Source organism: Octopus sinensis, linkage group LG15 (assembly GCF_006345805.1).
Source record: "Octopus sinensis linkage group LG15, ASM634580v1, whole genome shotgun sequence".
Taxonomy (NCBI): domain Eukaryota; kingdom Metazoa; phylum Mollusca; class Cephalopoda; order Octopoda; family Octopodidae; genus Octopus; species Octopus sinensis.
In genome coordinates, this window is record NC_043011.1 from 33,953,711 (window position 1) to 33,975,147 (window position 21,437).

At 35.0% G+C, this 21,437-nt stretch overlaps 1 protein-coding gene across 13 annotated transcripts in view; it reads right to left on the reverse strand.

Moving 5' to 3' along the window:
• LOC115219624 (intersectin-1) overlaps nt 1–21,437 on the reverse strand; it is a 424,167-nt gene that overhangs the window by 217,100 nt on the left and 185,630 nt on the right. For 8 of the 13 annotated variants that reach the window (XM_036509616.1, XM_036509621.1, XM_036509618.1 and 5 more), the window contains 5 exons: nt 20,769–20,865; nt 18,315–18,461; nt 16,957–17,015; nt 3,358–3,447; nt 191–279 (listed from right to left, as the gene is read on the reverse strand). In XM_036509616.1, the coding sequence (XP_036365509.1) occupies nt 191–279; nt 3,358–3,447; nt 16,957–17,015; nt 18,315–18,461; nt 20,769–20,865 (482 nt within the window). Of the gene's footprint in view, nt 1–190; nt 280–3,357; nt 3,448–14,415; nt 14,446–16,956; nt 17,016–18,314; nt 18,462–20,768; nt 20,866–21,437 lie in introns of all 13 variants that reach the window. The other 5 variants (XM_036509614.1, XM_036509617.1, XM_036509619.1 and 2 more) reach the window with 5 other exon arrangements.

The window sequence follows — 21,437 nt, forward strand, 5'->3', positions numbered from 1 at the left end:
CTGGTTTGTTTACATCCCTGTAACTTAGTGGTTCAGTAAAAGACAGTGACCAAATAAGTGCCAAACTTCAAAAATAAGTACTGGGGTCAACTAATTTGATGAAAAACACTTCAAGGTGGTGCCTCAGCACACCTGCAATCCAATAACTGAAACAAGAATAAGACAAAAGATAAAATATATTTATATCTACCAGGCATATCAGCTTTCTTTTCTGCTGAAGTAGTTGACTTGTTTTCTTCCACTGTAGAGCCTTCTGTAACGGCCATTTCATTTTGTGAGCTAACAAAAGAAAACAAGAAAATAATTAAGAAATAACAAAAGAAAAGAAAGATCCTTATGAGAGTCTGTAAGTATATAAAAGGCACAGAAGTAGGAAAGAAGTTGTAATTCTTCGTTTATTTTGTTTTAGAAGTTCTTTATTAGCAAACAAGGTTGTGTTTTTAAGGAGTTCATTGTGCAGACATGTGCATTCAGTTTCAGTCCCACTCTATAGCACCTTGGACAAGTGTCTTCGTGGAGTGACCCAATGTCTTGTAGAAACGTGTGCCAGATGAAAACTGTATGGAAGCCCACCATACGTGTGTGTGTGTGTGTGTGGCTTTATGCTTGTTCCTTCACTGTTCAGCAACCAGTGTTAGTCTGTTTATGTCCTCAAAGGTTACCAGTTCGGTAAAAGAGACTGATAGAATAAGTGGACAATTGACAAGTACCTTAAATCCTTTGGGGGGGGGGGGCACTGCAGCCATGCAGTGTATCTAGAGCTAGGAACCCATCCCTCTCTGGGCTAAACTCATTTCTACAGTTTAGTGAACTAGAGCAGTGTGAAATGAAGTAGTGTTTTGCTCAAGAGCATAATGGATCACCTGGGCCACAGATCAAAACCACAATCTTACAGATGTGAAACCAACACCCTAACCACTGAGCAATGTGCCTCCACTAGTGGTACTCATTTCTACAGTTGAGTGGACTGGAGCAACATGAAAATGAATTGTTTTGCTCAAAAACACAACACATCGCCTGGTCCAGGGATCGAAACCACAATCTTACAATTGTGAGTTCAATACCCTAACCACTAATACACGTGCCTCCACAAAACTTTTAAAAAATAACTATTGGGGATGGTTTGTCTGACTAAATCCTTGAGGCAGAGTCCCACTATGGCAGCAGTCCAATGAATGAAACAAGTAAAAGATAGTGGGTTTAGCCTTTAGACTGTGGCCAGGTTGCAGCAATGCCTTCATGAGAGTAGTCAATTGTATTAACTCTCCCTTTGCTGCAATATCTAATCTGGTATTGTTTTATTATTGACTTCCTAAGAGATGAATGGTAAAGTGCACCTTGGAATAAATAGAAGACCTCACTCAGATTTGAATAACACAAGGTATCATTCCATGATGTACCACATACATGTGTGTAAGTAAATGTGTTTATATATATATATATATATATATATAAATAAATCCAAATTTAGGGAAAAGAGCAAGTGAAATCCAGGCTACATATGTTTCCTAGCTAGTGAAACTTCAAAAGCAGTAATGAGGTTCCACAAGGAGGGTCCACTAGCAAGGAAACATATTTAACCTGGATCTTACCTGCTCCTTTCCCTAAATTTGGATTTTTTCGCATACATAGCAATGCTAGTGGCTAACCATAAACTATAAAATGACTCTTTTCAGTTTATCAAACTTAGATATCATAAAAAATTTTACCCAGCTATGCCAATAAACCACTGTTGTTCCTGAAAGTTGTTTTTTCTACTTTCTATGGACTGCTCGAAATTTACTAACTTTCTACACCTGGATCCTTGGATCTTACATTTACATATCATTATATACACGCACACATGTATGCATGTATATCATCATCATCATCATCGTTTAACGATATATATATATATATATATATATATTTATATTCACACACATGTATGCATGTTATATATCTTCACACACATACACACACACGTCGGATGAATTTCCATCTGTCTGATTTCACACAAGTGGGTATCACCCACATGAAGTTCTGCACAATGGGATCGAACCTGGAACCATATGGTTACAAATTAAAAATCTAGATGACACAATTCTGCCTACACATGTTTAATAACTTTATCTGGTTTTCGATTCTGCTGCATATTTTATCTTCTGAGAGGAGATATCATAAGCCAACCTGCTGGAATTGAAGACCATTCCTTGAAACTTCCATTTTATTTCTTTTCTTGGGTTCTTTTGCTTTTTAAAGATAATGGATCTTCGATACAGTAATCCATAGTGTTAATCTATTTATGAAGGGGTTTTGCTTCTTTCTAGAATCTGGAGAATGCCGATATTCTCCTAGAGAGTCATATAATTTATAGAGAATATGTTATCCTGAGCATGTAAAGAAGACATCTTATGTATAGTATACCAATATCACACCTCCCCACCTGCTATAATTCTCATTTTGCCAATTTCAGGAATACAAACAAGCACTTTCATAAAACGAAATAAATTTTTTAATAAATTTTTTTTTTTTACTTTCAAATTTTTAAAAACTGATTTGAAAAAAACTTTATTCAAACAAAAGGAAAATGATTTTTTTTTTAAATTTCAAAAACAAAAAGCCGTTTGCTACAGCTTGAACTCATGCAAATTATGATTAGAAAATAAGCCAAGAAAAAGAAAAATATTTTGAAATAAATAAAGAATTGATAAGGAAAAGCATTTAAGATGACATGTTAATGAAATACGCACCAACTGTCTGCTCAGATTTCAATGTAAAATGACATTAGATATCATAAGAACCAATTTGATAAAAGGAAGAAAAATAGGCACATTTATCTCAAATTGTTGCTTACAATATTTAATATTATTTTATATTAAGAAATTGCCAGATGTGATATTACCAAGAATAACCAAAAACAGGAAGAGAAATAGTATTTGAAATGATTCCAGTCTCTAAACACCAATATATTTGAAATAAATCCAGTTCCAAAGATAAAAAAAATATGAAATAATTCCACTCCCAAAGACCAATATATATTTAAACTATGCTGCCAATAAATTTGCACAGAAAAATGCATTACAAAACCAATGGGATTTCACGATGTGGCTGACGAATTTATTAATTTATTTCAGAAAGCAGTGTTAGATCCAAGAACCATATGAACAAGAAGGAGAAAAAAGAAAGAAAGAAAGAAAAGAAAGGTTTACTTAGAAATAAACAAAAACAGGAAAAAAAATGTGTAAGTTGGTATAAGAAACAGCATTAATAGTGAAGTGTTTAGCTGGTAGATAGTAATAATAAACAGTAGTAGTAATAGTGTTATTGTGTTACTGCAACAGAGAACCTTGTGTTAGAATTCAATACAACAAATACCTGGCATTCATCTTATGTAAGTTATGTTGTTGTTGTTTGATTGCATGCGTCTCTAGAAGTGTCTTTGTTGCAGTCAAAGACAAACGTTTTCTGTATGATGAAAAAGAATTTTACAAATACACAAACTGGATGATATCTTATTGAAAATATTCAGCAAATAAAAATGTATGTAAAAAAAAAAAGGCAATAAATGAATATGCAACATTTATAATCAGAGAGTTGGGCAAAATAACATTGTTTGTTTTTGAAGACAATTGGATTGCCTTATAGTTTCTGAACATCATATATATATATATATATATATATATATATATATATATGTATGTGTGTGTGTGTGTGTGTGTGTGTGTGTGTAGAAGGTTAAAAAGGAACACACAAGTTGATATATATGGAAAAAAAAAAGTCAAGATAGAAAATGCTAAAATAATTAAATAAAAAACATTTCAGTACATTCCAGTTGAAAAAGTCTCAATGACTGAAACCGGTACTGAAATGTTTTTAGCATTTTCTATATTGACTTTTTCTTTTTCCATATATATATATAGTAAATAGAGTAATAAAATAAATTATTATTACCAGTGATCTAGCACAAAAGACAAATTAGTCATTAGACTATAAGTTATTCATATATAAGTACATTAAAAGGCCCCTAAATAAAGAAGCAATCCATTTCATGAATTTATCCCCTCTTTGTGTATCTAGTACTTGCTTCTTTAATTAGGGGCCTTTTAATGTACTTATTTATATATATATATATATATATATATATATATATATATATATATATATAGCGAGAAAGAAGCAACAAGAATGGATAGGTTTTTAGTACAATCGTTTCATACAAGGACAGGCTTTATTAAAAGTTGCAAAAATTACAGCATATAAACGTGTCCCGTACTCATCAGCTAAAATACATGTGAGTTCTCTAGACATCCTAGTGGTTGAGGCTATACTCATGAAGTGATGTAGATAATTAAGTAACATAACATATATATATATATATATATATATATAATAAATATTAGGGAATATATCCAAATTTACAGGGAAAAAAAATCAGATTTAGGATTAAATCCATTTATAGTAAAATATTATAAAATATTATTTGAGACAAAACCACTATTTTGCAAAACAACAAGGAAAGACTTAATCAATACATAAAATTTAATAAATAGTCAAAAAACCGCCACTACAATCGTTTCTTGTCTGATCGACAATCTTCAGGTGGACTTCCAATAATTCAGTTACAAATTTGTAACTGAATTATTGGAAGTCCACCTGAAGATTGTCGATCAAGACAAGAAACGATTGTAGTGGCGGTTTTTTTGACTATTATTAAATTATGTATTGATTAAGTCTTTCCTTGTTTGTTTTGCAAAATAGTGGTTTTGTCTCAAATAATATTTTATATATATATTATATATATATATATATATATACATATACTTTGGCTATCAAGCTAACACTGTTATATTTAATTTATCTGCATAATTGCTATATATAGACACATACACACACAACATATTTGAAGGTATAAAAGATGCACAGGTATATTAGATATATTCCAATTTCAGCAGTACTTATCAGAGCAAAAAATGTTTATCCTTTTAGCATATCAATCTGCCATGTATGGCCCAAATAATTTACATTTTTTTATGTTCAAATCAACCAGAAACTGCTACATACACCTACACTAAAATGTTGCTCTAAAAATAAACAATCACACCACAGAAATCTTGGAGCTACAAGATAATACATGAATTCAAAACAATGTGAATAAAAAAGCTTCACATTTGATGGTGTAATCTAAATGGTAAAGGCTTATAGTGCATTAAAGCAGTCTAGGCCCAACTTCACATTTTGGACCTGGGTTCATTTTTTGAGACATTTTTGTCAAGAGTGCATTTTCTACACCATAAAATATGGTGTGCATATACATGTATGTGTGAATGTGTAAGCGCAGGAGTGGCTGTGTGGTAAATAGCTTGCTTACCAAATACATGGTTCCAGGTTCATTCTCACTGTGTGGCACTTTGGGCAAGTGTCTTCTACTATAGCCTCAGGCCGACCAAAGTCTTGTGAGTGGATTTGGTAGACAGAAACTGAAGGAAGCCCATCGTATATATGTATATATATGTATGTGTGTGTATATGTTTGTGTAAATGTGTTTGTCTCCCCCAACATCGTTTGACAACGATACTGGTGTGTTTACATCCCCGTAACCTAGCGGTTCGGCAAAAGAGACTGATAGAATAAGTACTGGGCTTACAAAGAATAAGTCCTGGAGTCGATTTGCTTGACTAAAGGCGGTGCTCCAGCATGGCCACAGTCAAATGACTGACACAAGTAAAAGAATATATATATGTATGTATATATATATATATATTGTTGTGTCTGGGAGAGTCATATTGTCTTAATGCCTTATTATCTAACACACTCACTGATTTGATTTCCATTCATCTATTATTTATATTTGGTTGGAGTTTTTTTTAACAAAAACTTTCATTGCTTTTGTAACTTTGTCAGTGGATGTGAGTCAACATCCACTGACAAGGTTGCAAGACCAACAAAATTTTTTTGGGGGAAAAAATTTATATATATATATATATATGTATATATATATAAATATAAGACATTAAGACGATATGACTCTCCCCAGACACAATCTAATTTGCTTCAACACACGAATTCACATAAAGAATCTTGCAAACCAGATACAAAAATGAAGTGTGTGTAAGTGAGTTATTCGGAAACACTGTGTGTATGTATATATGTCAAGATCTGTATGAACGTTCTATCTTGTAGAGCACAGTATGGCATGTAGGTAGGTGAAATATGGCATAAGTGCACAACTTTTCAAGAACCTCATAATCTCTATGACTTTCTCTGTTAATTTACAGTAAATGAATAAAAAAAAAAGCTTAAATTCATTAATAATTAAGAATATATACTTACAATAGAATGGGATTGTATTTGTAACAAGGAAAAAAGTAAGAGTGTAAACATGTTTGTATGTTTGTATGTTAGAAGTGAAGGTGGGGAGGAAACAATTATCAACCAATCATATTCTGTATTGTTAATTGCTGTACGTTTACACATGGCTGTACACATACAAAAATACCAAGTTGTACTCATGTAACATGGAATGTGTATGTTGTGAAATCGAGAATTGAATTTATGCACAAACAACAACAACAACAAATGTTTATTTTTTTTAAACAAGTAATTTCAGTAGTACATCCTTCTTTCCTTACGCCTACTTGTATCTGTATAAAGCTCAAACATACACAGTAACTATTAAGAGAAAAAAAATGTTTATGACAAATGCTAGAGATTGGTACAGACATGGCTGTATGATTAATAGGCTCACTTTGCAACCATGTGGTTTGAGTTCAGTCTCACAATGCACATGGGTAAGCTCTGAGAGAGAGAGAGAGAGAGAGAGAGTCTTTGTGTCTGTGGTGTACATCCAACCACTTGACAATCAGTACTAGTTTATTTACATCTCCATAATAGACGGTTTGTTTTTTTTTACTTAGGATATATCCAATTTGGAAATTTCAATTTTAACTTTTGGAAGTAGAACCAACATATATACAATCAACTAAGTAAATCAGAACTGACCTTGTTGATGAGCAAGATGAAACTTGACAGTCTCTCTTTTCCTTGTAAAGTTATATATATATTGGATCATCCCATAAATAATTCGATTTTTTAATACTCATTTTATTTTTCAAAATTAAGATAAACAAAGTTCTTTTTTAATCTAAAATATATTCTTCTTTATTTTCCACAATGCTTTCCCATCTATCTGGTAGTCTTGCAAGGCTCCTCTTCCAAAATTCACTTGTCAGTACTGTTCTGACCTCGTCTACAGAATTCATATTTTTTCCATCCAAATGATTTTGAAGACTGCAGAATAAATGAAAATCAAACGGAGCAGTGCCCGAAATATGGTGGGTAGGGCAACATTTCCCATTCAAACTACTCCAGCCTTTGGAATGTCATCCTTGCTGATGGAAGAACACCTTTCATCTTGAAACCAAAGATAGTCATTTTCTGATGTCACACAGGTGTCTATGACTGTATGACTGGTTGAATGACCAAATCCAAGCTTTTCTGCTAGTTCCTCGACGGTTATGATGGGATTTTCTTCCACCAGGATTTGCAGGATATCCTCATCAAGCTCTACAGATCTTCCAGGATGAGGCTCATCTTCTAGGCTGTAGTTTACATCTTGGAATTTCTGGAACCACCGTTGACACTGGGTTAAGCTTATTGTGCAATTAATATTCCTTGCACTTTCCATTGTGTTGTTGAATATGCTCCTTTCTCCCTTCCATTATAGCTTTAAAATCGAACTGCACTCTTCAAAACTTACACTAAGAATAAGTACAAGGTAAAATTACTACCTGGTTTTATAGCAAGTTGATGCAGGTAGTTTATCCCATCTCCCTCCAGCTTTTAGTTCATGCAATTGAAAAAACCCACTTTATTTATGAAATAACTCAATATATATGTATATATATATATATATATATATATATATATATATATATAAGGTGGCAGGCTGGCAGAAACATTAGTGTGCCGGGCGAAATGCTTAATGGTGTTTTGCCCGTGTTTTTTTATAGATATAGGAGTGGCTGTGTGGCAAGTAGCTTGCTTACCAACCACTTGGTTCCAGGTTCAGTCCCACTGCATGGCACCTTGGGCAAGTGTCTTCTACTATAGCCTCAGGCCGACCAAAACCTTGTGAGTAGATTTAGTGAGAGAAGCCCGTCGTGTGTGTGTGTTTGTCCCCCCAACTTCACTTAACAACCGAAGCTGGTGTGTTTACATCCCCGTAACTTAGTAGTTCAGCAAAAGAGACCAATAGAATAAGTGCTAGGCTAACAAAGAATAAGTCCTGGGGTCGATTTGTTCGACTAAAGGCGGTACTCCAGCATGGCCGCAGTCAAATGACTGAAACGAGTAAAAGAATATATATTTTTTTTGTTTAGTTGTGAAAGAATAGCAGTGAGCAGTTCTGAAGTAGTGTAATCTGCTATCTGTAGCCCAAATTGGTAACAACCAAATACATACAGGCAACATAAGCAGAATGCAGTGAATACTAATGCAGAATATGATTGGTCGTAATTGTTTATTTATTTCTCCTAACTAGACATATATTTATAAAAACACACACACATACACACACAAAAATGTTTTATAGGAATGTGACAAACATTTTTTTTCTTTTTTAAAGATACCTGTACAAGTGATTGACATAGAGGAGCAGAATAAAATGGGGGATAAAGAAGAGCCAGGTGTTCCAAAGGCTTGGAAGCAGTGGAAGAGAAAGACCATGGTAGACATGAGGAGGAATGGTACAATTCAGTCTTAGTATGTTGAACCTAATGAAAGAGTTGACAAAGCAACACAACAAATCGTGAAGCACTGGCCCAAGCCATGTGAGCATGGTAAAGCAGACATAAAAATGATGATGGTAATCATGATGATGAGGACGAGGATGGTGGTGATGGTGATGAGGATGATTCATTGAAAAAGAAACTTGCTTTGTTTTTTTTTTTATCCACATTTACTTTTAAATGAAAATTATTCAGGCTTCCAACTTAAAGATTAATTTACAAAGTCAACGAATTTTCATTCAAGTAAAATGCACTCCCCATAATGAGAACACATACATACACACAGGCATATTTATATTATGATACCAGCATATATAGGAGGCGCAATGGCCAAGTGGATAGGGCAGCGGACACACGGTCGTAAGATCGCAGTTTCGATTCCCAGACCGGGTGTTGTGAGTGTTTATTGAGCGAAAACACCTAAAAGCTCCACGAAGCTCCGGCAGGGGGTGGTGATCCCTGCTGTACTCTTTCACCACTCTTTCTTCTGTTGGCCTTCTCACTTAGCCAGCGGGGTGGTGTCATTCGAAGGCTAAAACAATGCGAACGCATTGTGACCAGCGATGTGTAGCAACATCTGATAGTCTGGTCGGTCATGTCGTCACGTGATACATATATATGTAGGTACAGGCACGGCTGTATGGCAAGAAGTTTGCTTCCCAAACACATGGTTTCAGATTCAGTCCCACTGCCTGGCACTTTGGATAAATGTTTTCCACTAGAGCAGCAGGCCAACCAAAGCTTTGTGAATAGATTTGTTAGATACTTGTTGTGTGTGTGTGCATACACATACATACACACGTTGTGTGAGAATGTGGTCTCTGTTTGTCGTACACCACAGTTTGACAAATGGTGTTAGCTTGTTTACATTCCCTGTAACTTAGTGGTTCGGCAAAAGAGACCAATAGAATAAGTAGCACTCTTAAAAGAAAAATCAAAAATAAGTAATGTGGTCGATTCATTCAACTAAAATTCTTTAAGGTAATATGTCACCATGACTACGGTCTAATTTCAAAGATGAAACGGGATATATAACATCATTGCTATTATGTTAAACTATAGTATGTCCAAATTTGGCCAAATAACTTCTTTTTTTTCCAATACTTATTTTTGCTTGCAATAGCCAGTTCTTTTAGTCAAACAATCAAATCTCCAGCTGCTTCAGATGCCAAGATATCAAAAATTGTCAAAGTGTAGTGCAACAGTTTTGCTATGGATTCGTGAAACTATTTTTTTCATTTTCTGAAAAAGTAACGTTTTGGACTTACAACACTTTTGCATAATAGCAACGATATATATATATATATATATATATATATATATATATATATATATATATGTATATATATATATAATATACAGAAAGAGAGAGTAATATTTCACTTTACATGGACCCCGGGTTTATGAGTTTTATTTTTCAAGCACAAGATCCAAATTTTGAACAAAGTGCAGAAGTTTCTACTACCATAACAAATGCTTCTGTATGTTACTAAGAAATTTATAGAGAGTGAAAAAAGCTTCTTCTAAGCAAACAACTCTAAACTTGTTTTTTTTTTTTTTAAACAAATCTTCAAGTCCGTCTACGAGTGCTTGGGAATCGGCGATTGCCTCTACAAGTGATGGTGTGCACGAGTCTAGTGTGAGTGGAAGTGATTCAGAAAACGTTTATAATAATATTTTTTATCATAAATGATTTTGACATTCTTTTTACTTTACATAAAAATATTCTTTACATTCTACTATTGTTTTGTTGCCATTTATTTAAGAGTATTATAAACTTTATAGGTAAAATATTTTTCTGAAACGAATTACGACTTATAACATTGCTATTATGGTAAATTATTGCTCTGCTTTACGAGCTTTTGTTTTATGAGCAATTTTTGGGAAGAAATTAACTCATATATTGAGGAATTATCGTGTATTTATATAAATAAACTTTCCTTAATCAGTACCAAGTTAAGGTTATGCTGGGTTGAGAATAAAAAGAGTTGTCTCCCATATCAGAGAATTACTAAATAATATTAGCTTTTGAATAATAAATTTAAATTTTTCACAGCATATTATTATAGGTGGCAAGCTGGCAGAATCGTTAGCACACTGGGTAAAATGCTTAGCAGTATTTTGTCTGTCTTCGCATTCTGAGTTCAAACACCACCAGGGTTGACTTTGCCTTTCATCCTTTCGGGGTCAATAAATTAATTATCGGTGAAACATTGGAGTCAATGTAATCGAATTACCCCCCTCCCCCAAAATTTCAAGCCTTATGCTTATAGTAAAAAGGTTTATTATAATTATCATCATCATTATCTAAGGCAGCGAGCTAGCAGGACTGTAGTACACTGGGCAAAATGCTTAGTGGTATTTTGCCTGTCTTTACAGTCTGGGTTCAAATTCCACCAAGGTCAACTTTGCCTTTCATTGTTTCAGAGCTCAATAAATTAAGTACCAGTGAAACACTGGGGTCGATGTAATCGACTAGTTCCCTCCCACAAAATTTCAGGTCTTGTGTCTTTAGTAGAAATGATTATTATTATTATTAATATTTGCACTTAGAAAATAAATGTATGATAAAAAAATCAATCACCACTTTGTACGCGTCGTCTCAGATTCAGTAAACTTCACTCCAAGATAAACAGACCTCATAATTTTATACGCTTAACTCAATTCAAGTGTTTCAGAGCTTAACTTCATCTGACTTACTGAAGTGTAACATCACAAGAAGGTGAAGGTCATTCATTTGCAAGCTTACAGTTCATTATTTATGTTGTTTATCAGCCAGAGAAGACAGAGAAAACAACAGCCAACATTTAGGGGAGAAATAACAAATATCTTAAAGTTTGGATTTAGTTTTCTAGTATGGTATCATTTTCATATAGATGTTATCCAGCAAGTAAATGGTATTTATCACCATCAAGGCAGTAAGCTGGCAGAAACATTAACACGCTGGGTAAAATGCTTAGCAGTATTTCTTCTGTCTTTGAGTTCTAAGTTCAAATTCTGCTGAGGTCAACTTTGCCTTTCATCCTTGCATACTGGGGTAGATCTAATCGAGTGACCCCCTCCCAAAAAATTGTAGGCCTTGTGCCTAGAGTAGAAAAGAATATTTATCCCCATCCTTTTTTCAATGTCCTTTTTCCATACCTTCATGAGTCAGATAGAATATGTTGAAGCAGAATTTTTAAGCTGGATGCCCTTCCAGCCACCAACCCACACCTGTTTTCAAACAAGGTAATATTAACCCATGACCAGATACATTTTTACATGAGACAAGAAATGAAGGATACTGCTTCTAATGACAGTGAAGTTCCTTTACAACTGGAAATTTTTCAGAGAACTACTATCATAATTTTATGTCCACTTAGGTCAGACAGAATTTTGAGGGTGAGGCTTTTCCTGTGGCTAATCTTCACCTGTTTCCAGTTAGGGTAATATTTCCCCTTCAGTCAAACATGTTTTCATGGAAGATTGGGAATGAAGGACACTGCTTACATGGTGGTGACATTCATTCACTATCTTGTGACATCAAGGCAAGGATATACTAACAGACACACATAAATGTGTGTGTGTGTGTGTGTGTGTGTGTGTGTGTGTGGAGAGAAAGAGAGAGAAAAAAAGTTTCTTTCAGTTTCTATCTACCAAATCCACTCACAAAACTTTGGTTGACCTGGGGATACAGTAGAAGTTAAAGTGTCATGCTGTGGAATTGAACCTGGAACCGTGTAGTTGAGAAAACTTCTTACCACACAGCCACTCATGCACATATTGCATCTAATAGAAAAATGGGTTCCATTCTACATTTAAGCAATCTGAAAAAAAAACAATCTAAAAGTAGATATGAAAAAAAATTGTTCTTTTTTAGCACTATGTTAACTTTCACTGATCAAAGGAATGACCATTCCAGCATTATATTTCTTTCACTCATCTACAATTGTATTATCCAATGTGTTCTTTCTTTTCTTGAGATGGTGGAATGTAATTTGAGAGAAATCTCATTGCTATTTCTAGCAGATCAAGCAACTATGTAGTCTTCCTCATCGGCTCAAGTCGTACAACTACCAAAAGGTTCTCTTAATGCTGTGTGATAGTGAAATATGGAGAGTCAAGGTGAATAATCGAGAAAACTGTGATAAATGAGTTCAGTATGATCCGGAGAATGAATGTGCAATGTTGACTTCAGGAGAAGAAAAAAAAGGGGACTTGAAAAAGAAATATTCAGAGAATGCTGTGATTGGCTGAGGTATGAATGGTAGACAACTACACTGATATGAAAATGTGATGTGAAGTGGATGTTGCTGACATGCCAGGTGCAAAAGTGCTACAAATTAATAGCAGAAAATAACCAGGTTATAAACCCGGAAGATATTAGGCCAGAATAGAGAATGTGGGGCCTCACAGATTAGATGACACGGGATTAAGACTCATGCACAGCCAACAAACCATGCCAGTATGGGGGGAAAAAAAAAAAGGAATGTGATGTCAATGATAATGGTCACAATATTGATAATAATAATGATGATGCCAAAGATAATGATGACAGTTATGATAATGTCCACAATAACGACAACAATGATGATTATAACAACAACGATACTGTTGACAATAACGAGAACAATAATGATGAATATGACAATGATAATCCAATAACAATCATGTTGACAATAATGAAGACGATAACGATGATTATGACAATAGCAATGATGATAATGCTAATAGTTATGATGATAGGTTCATATGATTACAATGAAATCAGATATTTTACTCAATATTAGATTTTTTTGTTGTTTTAAAAAAATTGGAGAAAATTAAATTAATATATGCAGTCTACATTTCATGTACTTCAAAAGCAAACTTTTAGCACAGTTAACTCCCACCATGTGTGTGTGTGTGTGTGTGTGTACATGTGTGTGCATGCACACATGAGTAGCAGTACAAGACTCAGGGATAGGAAAGTAATAGTAGTAGTAGTAGTAATAGAAGTAGCTAGGATGGGTTAAAATATTTAAGCTGTAGTTGAAAAACTTAACTTAAAGAGATTGGTATTTATCAAAACACAAATCGGTACCACAGAAAATATAAGTCTATACATGTGTGTGTGTATGTACATATACACACACACATGTGTAGGCTTTTAAAGCTATAAATAATACCATGTAAATATTGGATTAAACAAGTTCCACTTTTCCTTTAACTTTTTCCATGCAAGTGTCTTTCAACCCAATATTTTGCATGCTATTATTTGCAGCTTTATATACTTGAGTATTACCTTGAAAAATGCTTGATTTTATGTCTCTCAAAGATTCTAAATTTTATATACATAACATATATGCATATATATAGTTCAACATTTAGAGGAGCCATAGATACAAATATATACAAAACATTCAACGCTGTGATAGATAAAGTGGTTTCTTTGTGTTTCCAAAGACATCCAACAACAACAACAACATGTAAAATGTCTGGCAAGGCAATCCAGAGTGAGCTTTACAGCTGCAGTGGAACTGGAACTGAAAGACTTGAGGGTAAAGTTGTCATGCTTTAAGAAACTGAAAACAAGATATAAGAGACACAGGCAGAGTGGCATCCATTTTAAAACATACATCAGATATACAAATAGCTAGCTCAGTAAACACACCGATAGCCACAATACCTTTTTAAGGATGCCTTGTCAAAAAGAAAACTGTAAGAAAAAGAAGTTTTAAAGTGCTCAAAATTATCTTGATGTTAGTGAAGTAAAAAGGAACAACAAAGAAGAAGAAAAAGTTGAAGAAGTCAAGGAGGAGAAGAAGGAAATCAATGAGAAAGAAAATGGAAATGTAATCTGAGACAGCAAAAATACTAACTACAACAAAACTGAAATAAAAGTAAAGTAAGGCTTATACACTAATATACATTGATGAAATAAGGCATGTGAAACTGTGTTAGATATTCAGGAAGGAACTTTGATTTCTTTGACTTGAAACAAACTTCTCTAAATACTTTCATCAGCTAACATAATTATCTTGTCTTTTAGCCCTTTAGGCATTTAAACTTGCCATATCAGGTTCAAATCAGATCTAGTCTCTTGCACCTAGCCTACAATGTCCTTCTAAAAATAAACAATCATATCATCGAAATGTTGAAGCTGTGACATAATGCACAATTGATTAAAAATGATGTGAATTAAATAGCATTACATTTGATAGAGTAATGTGAATGCTAAAGAGTTAATGACTTCATATTTTGGCTCAAGGCTAGCAATTTGAAGTGGGGGGCATTGCCAATTACATTGCTCCAGTACTTGACTGATACTTTAGTAATATCAATCCCTGAAAGAATGAAAAGTAAAATTGACCTTGGCAGGATTTGAGCTCATTCCTCTTTTGATAAGTGAAGTAAGTGTATTTATATGCACCCTCCAAGTTGTAGACTAAAGTTTTGCACCTGTGTAGCTGTAATTTTGCATGGGGAAACACATTTCCTTCAAGAAGAAGGTTATAACTTTCAGGTTCTACATTTGTTTATTTACTGATTCATTTATTTTCATATTTGTGAATAAGCAAAAACAGCTGGTTTCAATGCTAAAGGATTTTAAAAGTTAATACAATGAAAATTTTAAATAATCAAAATATTTGAGGTCTTTGTTTTGTGAATTGATAGAGTGATAAAGGTCCTTTCTGAGTCATATAGACTCATAGGGCTGGTTAGGGCCAGTTTCCCAGGAACATATATTCCCTACCTCGACAGGATCCTGGTCTGTCACCAGATTACTCATTTTGGCCAGTTGAGCGGACTAGAGAAACATGAAGTGAAATGTTTAGTTCATGAATATAATGTGTCACCCAGTCCAGGAATCGAAACCATAATCTTATGATCATGAGTCCAACACCCTAACCACTAAGCCATGCCTCTCCACAATCAAACATTATCCGAGCATAAAAAGAGGAACACATAAGGGGCAATTAAGACATATTAATGCAGGATGCTGCACTATGAAATAAACCATGAATTATAAAGCATCACAACATGCAGAGTATCAAAAGGAAACAAAAATTCAGATTGTTTTATTTTCAACCAGTGGCTCTCATCTGTGGGTCATGACTTCATTTTGCAGTTAAGTGAACATTGATTGTAAGGTTTAGTAATTCTTTCATAAAAGTCAACAGGGCCAACAATAAGCCCATCATTTTTGTGTTAGACAGAAAAAAGGGGATGGCTGCTTTAAGAATCATCATAATCATCATCATTTAACATCCATTAAATGGGTTGGATGGTTTCACCAGAGCTGGCAAGCTGGGGAGCTGTACCAGGCTCAAGTCTGATTTGGCATGGTTTCTATAGTTGGATGCCCTTTCTAACATCATCTGTGCTGGGTGCTTTTAACTTTTACTTGTTTCAGTCATTAGACTGTGGCCATGCTGATGCACTGCCTTGAAGAATTTGTCTAGTTGAATGAATTGATCCTAGTATTTATACTATGTTTTCTTTAAAGGCTGACACTTATTCTATTGACATCTTCTGTTGAACCACTAAGTTACAGGGACATAAACACACCAACACTGGTTGTCAAACAGTCGTAGGAGACACAAAGAGACACATACACATATACAATGGGCTTCTTTCAGTTTCCATCTGCAAATCCACTCACAAGGATTTGATTAGCCCAAGGCTACAGAAGAAGACACTTGCCCAAGGTGCGATAAGTGGGACTGAACACAGAACTTAGTGATTGGGAAGCAAGCCTCTTACCACACAGCCATACTTGGGATTCAAAATTTTCTAAACAACTCTAAATTAATCAAACCTACTTTCATTGTATCTTATGAAAATGACCATTGTCTCTCTTTCTCTCTCTCTCTCTCTCGTAAAAGGACTAGTAGCCTTCTTCTGCAAAGGGTGAATGGTTACATAAAAATCCTTAGTCTAATATCTGGTCATCATTTTATTTTCTATTGATTTTCAGAAAAGAATAATGCTAATGGTTGCCAACAGTTACCAGAAATAAACAATTCAGAATCATCAAAGAGAAACAGTCAAGAGATCGTTAGGTAAAAATCACTGCAGTCATCAAAAGGAGAATCATTAGGGAGAAGCAAATGCAAGCCACTGATCTAGAACAAAATGCTGTCAGTTGCCAAATGCAAAACTAACAAACATAAGATTTTGAAGAAAAACTTGCAATAAAACAAAAGGAAAATAGAGAAATAAATACCTGGGCTTTGGAACACTGGTGCCAATTAATTTCACATATGACTTAGGAAACCATCCCTCCTGTAACAAAAAAAAACATTCCATATCTATTACAGAGACCAAACACCAGAGGTATTTGAAAGAGAGAGGGAGAATGTAAAGGAATGACATTTCTTTTTTTACAAGAGAAATATTAGTAAAAAAAAATGGAATATTAAAAAAAAAATTAAAAAGAAAACTAAAAATGCTCCCTCCGTTCAGAGACCTTACATCTATTACATATCTATTTGTCACATTGTCACATCTATTACAGTATGATTTAAAACTGAAAGAATCTTACAGCAAGGTAAATATTATTATGTATGTGAGTATAAAAATTTCCGTCAAAATGCATGCTGGGATAGTTATCCCCGTCCCTCTATCATATGCCAACCACTCAACTGGCACACAGCCACTTCTCTCAGTTCTATGCCCTCTCTCAGCTGAGAGGTCCTTGTCTTTCAAGCTACTTGGCAACCCCACAGAAGCTAGTGCCACATAAAAAACACCCATGCTGTCACCACATGAAAAGCACCCATGTTGACACCACATGAAAAACACCATGTAAAAAGCAACCATGCTGGTGCCATGTGAAAAAGCAATCGGTACACTCTGTAAAGTGGCTGGCATTAGGAAGGGCATCCAACTGTCAAAACCATGCAAAAACAGACAATTAGAGCCTGGGAGGCTCTCCAGCTTGCCATCTCATCAAACTGTCCAACCCACGCCAGCAGGGAAAACAGACATTAAATGATGATGATAATGATGATGATGATGATGATGCAAGCACTGCTGTATGGCTATGAAGCTCACTTTATTGATGTTGCATGGAAATATGGAAAAGGGCCATTTATTACAGCCTGAGGTTGACCAATGAGTCTCATCAGCAGAAACTGCACAGAAGCTCATCATATATATATATATATGCATAGATTGTATATAAATGTAGTTGTGTATATTGTACATGTATGTGTGTGTGTGTGTGTGTGTGTGTGTGTGTGTGGCAGAGATATTGTACCTTCCCATTTGAGTTTTGACCTTGTTTAAATATGCTGCAAAATGTACAGCCATTGAGCTGTTTGGTATTCAGAGGACCAAGAGAAGAAGTACCTGACATGGAAACATGTGAGGATTAGTAACAGGAAAGGCATCAAACCTGCAAGCACATGACTGCAAATCAACCTTCCTAATTACATAGCAATATCTGTGTCCATCTGCTGCATGCTATTTCTTTTAATAACAGCAACTTAAAGTCCGAGAAATTTATCCAACCCTAACTAAAAAAAAAATAGTAAATAACCCAAAGAAATGAGAGCAGAAATGACAAACTCAAAACCAAACCTTATCATTGAGTTCTCCAGACCACCACATATCTTGTTGTTCTTTCACAATTATGGTGTCACCTTTGTTGAAAGTGAGGTGGTTCTCTTTCTTAGCCTTCCATGGATACAGGGCAACAGCTTGTAGTCCCTCTGGAGCTGCCATACCCTGTTGAAGACCAAAGTCAATGAAACTCAAAGTGAAGAGATGAATGATTTCACAGACACATATGTCTGCGTATCATATGTTTTGCTCTTTAACAAATGTATTTTGGCAACTTAAACACAGACATGTTAAAATTCCTCTGAATTAAAGATAATGACATTGGAATTACAAGATCAGAAGTTACGCAGTTTATATGTATATTATCATCATCATTTTAGCGCCTAATTTTCCATGCTTGTACAAGTCAGACAGAATGTTTTGAAACAGATTTCCTAATCTTAGATGCCCTTCCTGTCACCAACCCTTGCCTGTTTTTTGAATAAGAGGTATGTTTCTCCTTTCAGTGGTCTTCAAAGGAAGCACAATGTGACTGGACATATTGTCAACAGGGTAAGTAAGCATCACATCAACGTCTCACTCGGTGAGGGCAAGAAAATCCATGCAATGTTAATATTTGTGTGCAGACACACATAACACAAACACACGCGCACACAAAATTATAATAACACTAATGATGTAAAAAGATCAGCCAAGTGAGTGTGGTAAAACAAGTTTGTTAGTGTTTAGTATAAACATGACTTGTATAAAGAACACAGATGACTTGATAATTGATCAATAAATTTGAACCATATCGAGATTACACAGAAATTTCCGATGACACATACTATACAACTCCGTTTCAAAAGCAACCAAGGCTGCATACAAAGCAATAATCAAATCGCAGTAGAACTGGGATGGATGAGATTGTTGAGTACTACAAGTGTTTCAAAAATCACATCAAGTGTATAACATTACAAATGCCATTGTAACTATCCAGTGCATTTCTTCAGGTACATGTTACCTTCCTTGTTGAATAAAATTTTTTAATACACACATACTCATTTACTCATTTACTCATTTACTTGTTTCAGTCATTTGACTGCGGCCATGCTGGTGCACCGCCTTTAGTCGAGCAACTCGACCCCGGGACTTATTCTTTTGCAAGCCCAGTACTTATTCTATGGGTCTCTTTTGCCGAACTGCTAAGTAACGGGGACATAAACACGCCAGCATCGGTTGTCAAGCAATGCTAGGGGGACAAACACTGACACACAAACATATACACACACACTTATATATATATATATATATATATATATATATATATATATATATATATACATATATATATATATACATATATACGACAGGCTTCTTTCAGTTTCCGTCTACCAAATCCACTCACAAGGCTTTGGTCGGCACGAGTCTATAGTAGAAGACACTTGCCCAAGGTGCCACACAGTGGGACGAAACCCGGAACCATGTGGTTGGTAAGCAAGCTACTTACCACACAGCCACTCCTGCGATACTATAAATATATATGTATGTATACATTTTCCAAAGGTCAAAGCTGTGTCTGTCACTTAGAATAAAGAACTCAAGGATAAGCCTGAGGGTGAATGCATATTTAATCCTGAATTGTTAGTAGTTCAACAAAATCTGTTTTATTGAGTTAATGATTATGAATTAAATGTTTAGATAAACACACACTCACACATACACACGTCCTAAGGTGGAATGAGCTTCCATATACTTTCTTATTTCTTTACTGCCCACAAGGGGCTACACACAGAGGAGACAAACAAGGACAGACAAATGGATTAAGTCAATTATATCGACCCTAGTGTGTAACTGGTACTTATTTAATCGACCCCGAAAGGATGAAAGGCAAAGTCGACCTCGCCGGAATTTGAATTCAGAACGTAAAGACAGACGAAATACCGCTAAGCATTTAATCCGGCCTACTAACGTTTTTGCCAGTTCGCCACTTCCATATAGTTTCTGTCTACAAATTCTCTTCACAAGGCATTGGTCAGCCCAAGATCATAGCATTAGACACTTTCTCCAAGGTTGCCATGCAATGGGACAGAACTTCAAACCACAACGCAAACTTCTAAACCATACAGCCAAGCCTGTACCTCTCCATGATGATGATGATGATGATGATGATGATGATGACGACAAAAATTTCTAACATTGCCAAAAGACCAAACATAAAATTGCAACATAAAAATATAGTTGGTTGATCCACCCAGTATGTCACTGGGTACTTCAATGACCCTGAAATATTGAAGAATTTCAACACACAGTGTAAAATGCTGTAACTGTGTACTTCTATAAAGCACTTTTTTGTCTGGTTTTCTAGTTTCTGCCATCGGCCCAGATGATGATGATGATGATGGTAGTGGTGGTGGTGGTGGTGATGATGATGATGATGGGGAGGAGGAAAATCAAATATAATAACAGCAGCATTTGAAATAGCTTACATACCTGGCCAGGAGTAGGTGAGCTGTTAACTGCTCGTGATTGTACTGCAGTAAATGAAGAATCCTCTGATGCCAAAATGGTAGTAGCTGGTTGCTGTCCACTGGAAAGATTAGAAACAAAATATACATATTATCATCATATGATCATTTAACGCCCATTTTTCATGCTGGCATGGATTGAACTTTATATATATATATATATATATTCTTTTATTCTTTTACTTGTTTCAGTCATTTGACTGCAGCCATGCAGGAGCATCACCTTTAGTTGAACAAATCAACCTCAGGACTTATTCTTTGTAAGCCTAGTACATATTCTATCAGTCTCTTTTGCCAAACTGCTAAGTTACAGGGATGTAAATACACCAACATCGACTGTCAAGCAATAGTTAGGGAACAAACACAGACACACACACACATATAGACGATGGGTTTCTTTTAGTTTCCGTCTACCAAATCCACTCACAAGGCTTTGGTCAATCCAAGGCTATAGTAGAAGACACTTGCCCAAGGTATCATGCAGCGGGACTGAACACAGAATTGTGGTTCAGAAGCAAGCTTCTTACCACACAGCCATGCCTGCACCTATATGTACATATATATATATATATATGTACATATATATATATGTATATATATATATATATAATGCTGAAAAGTTCCTGGCTTTGGG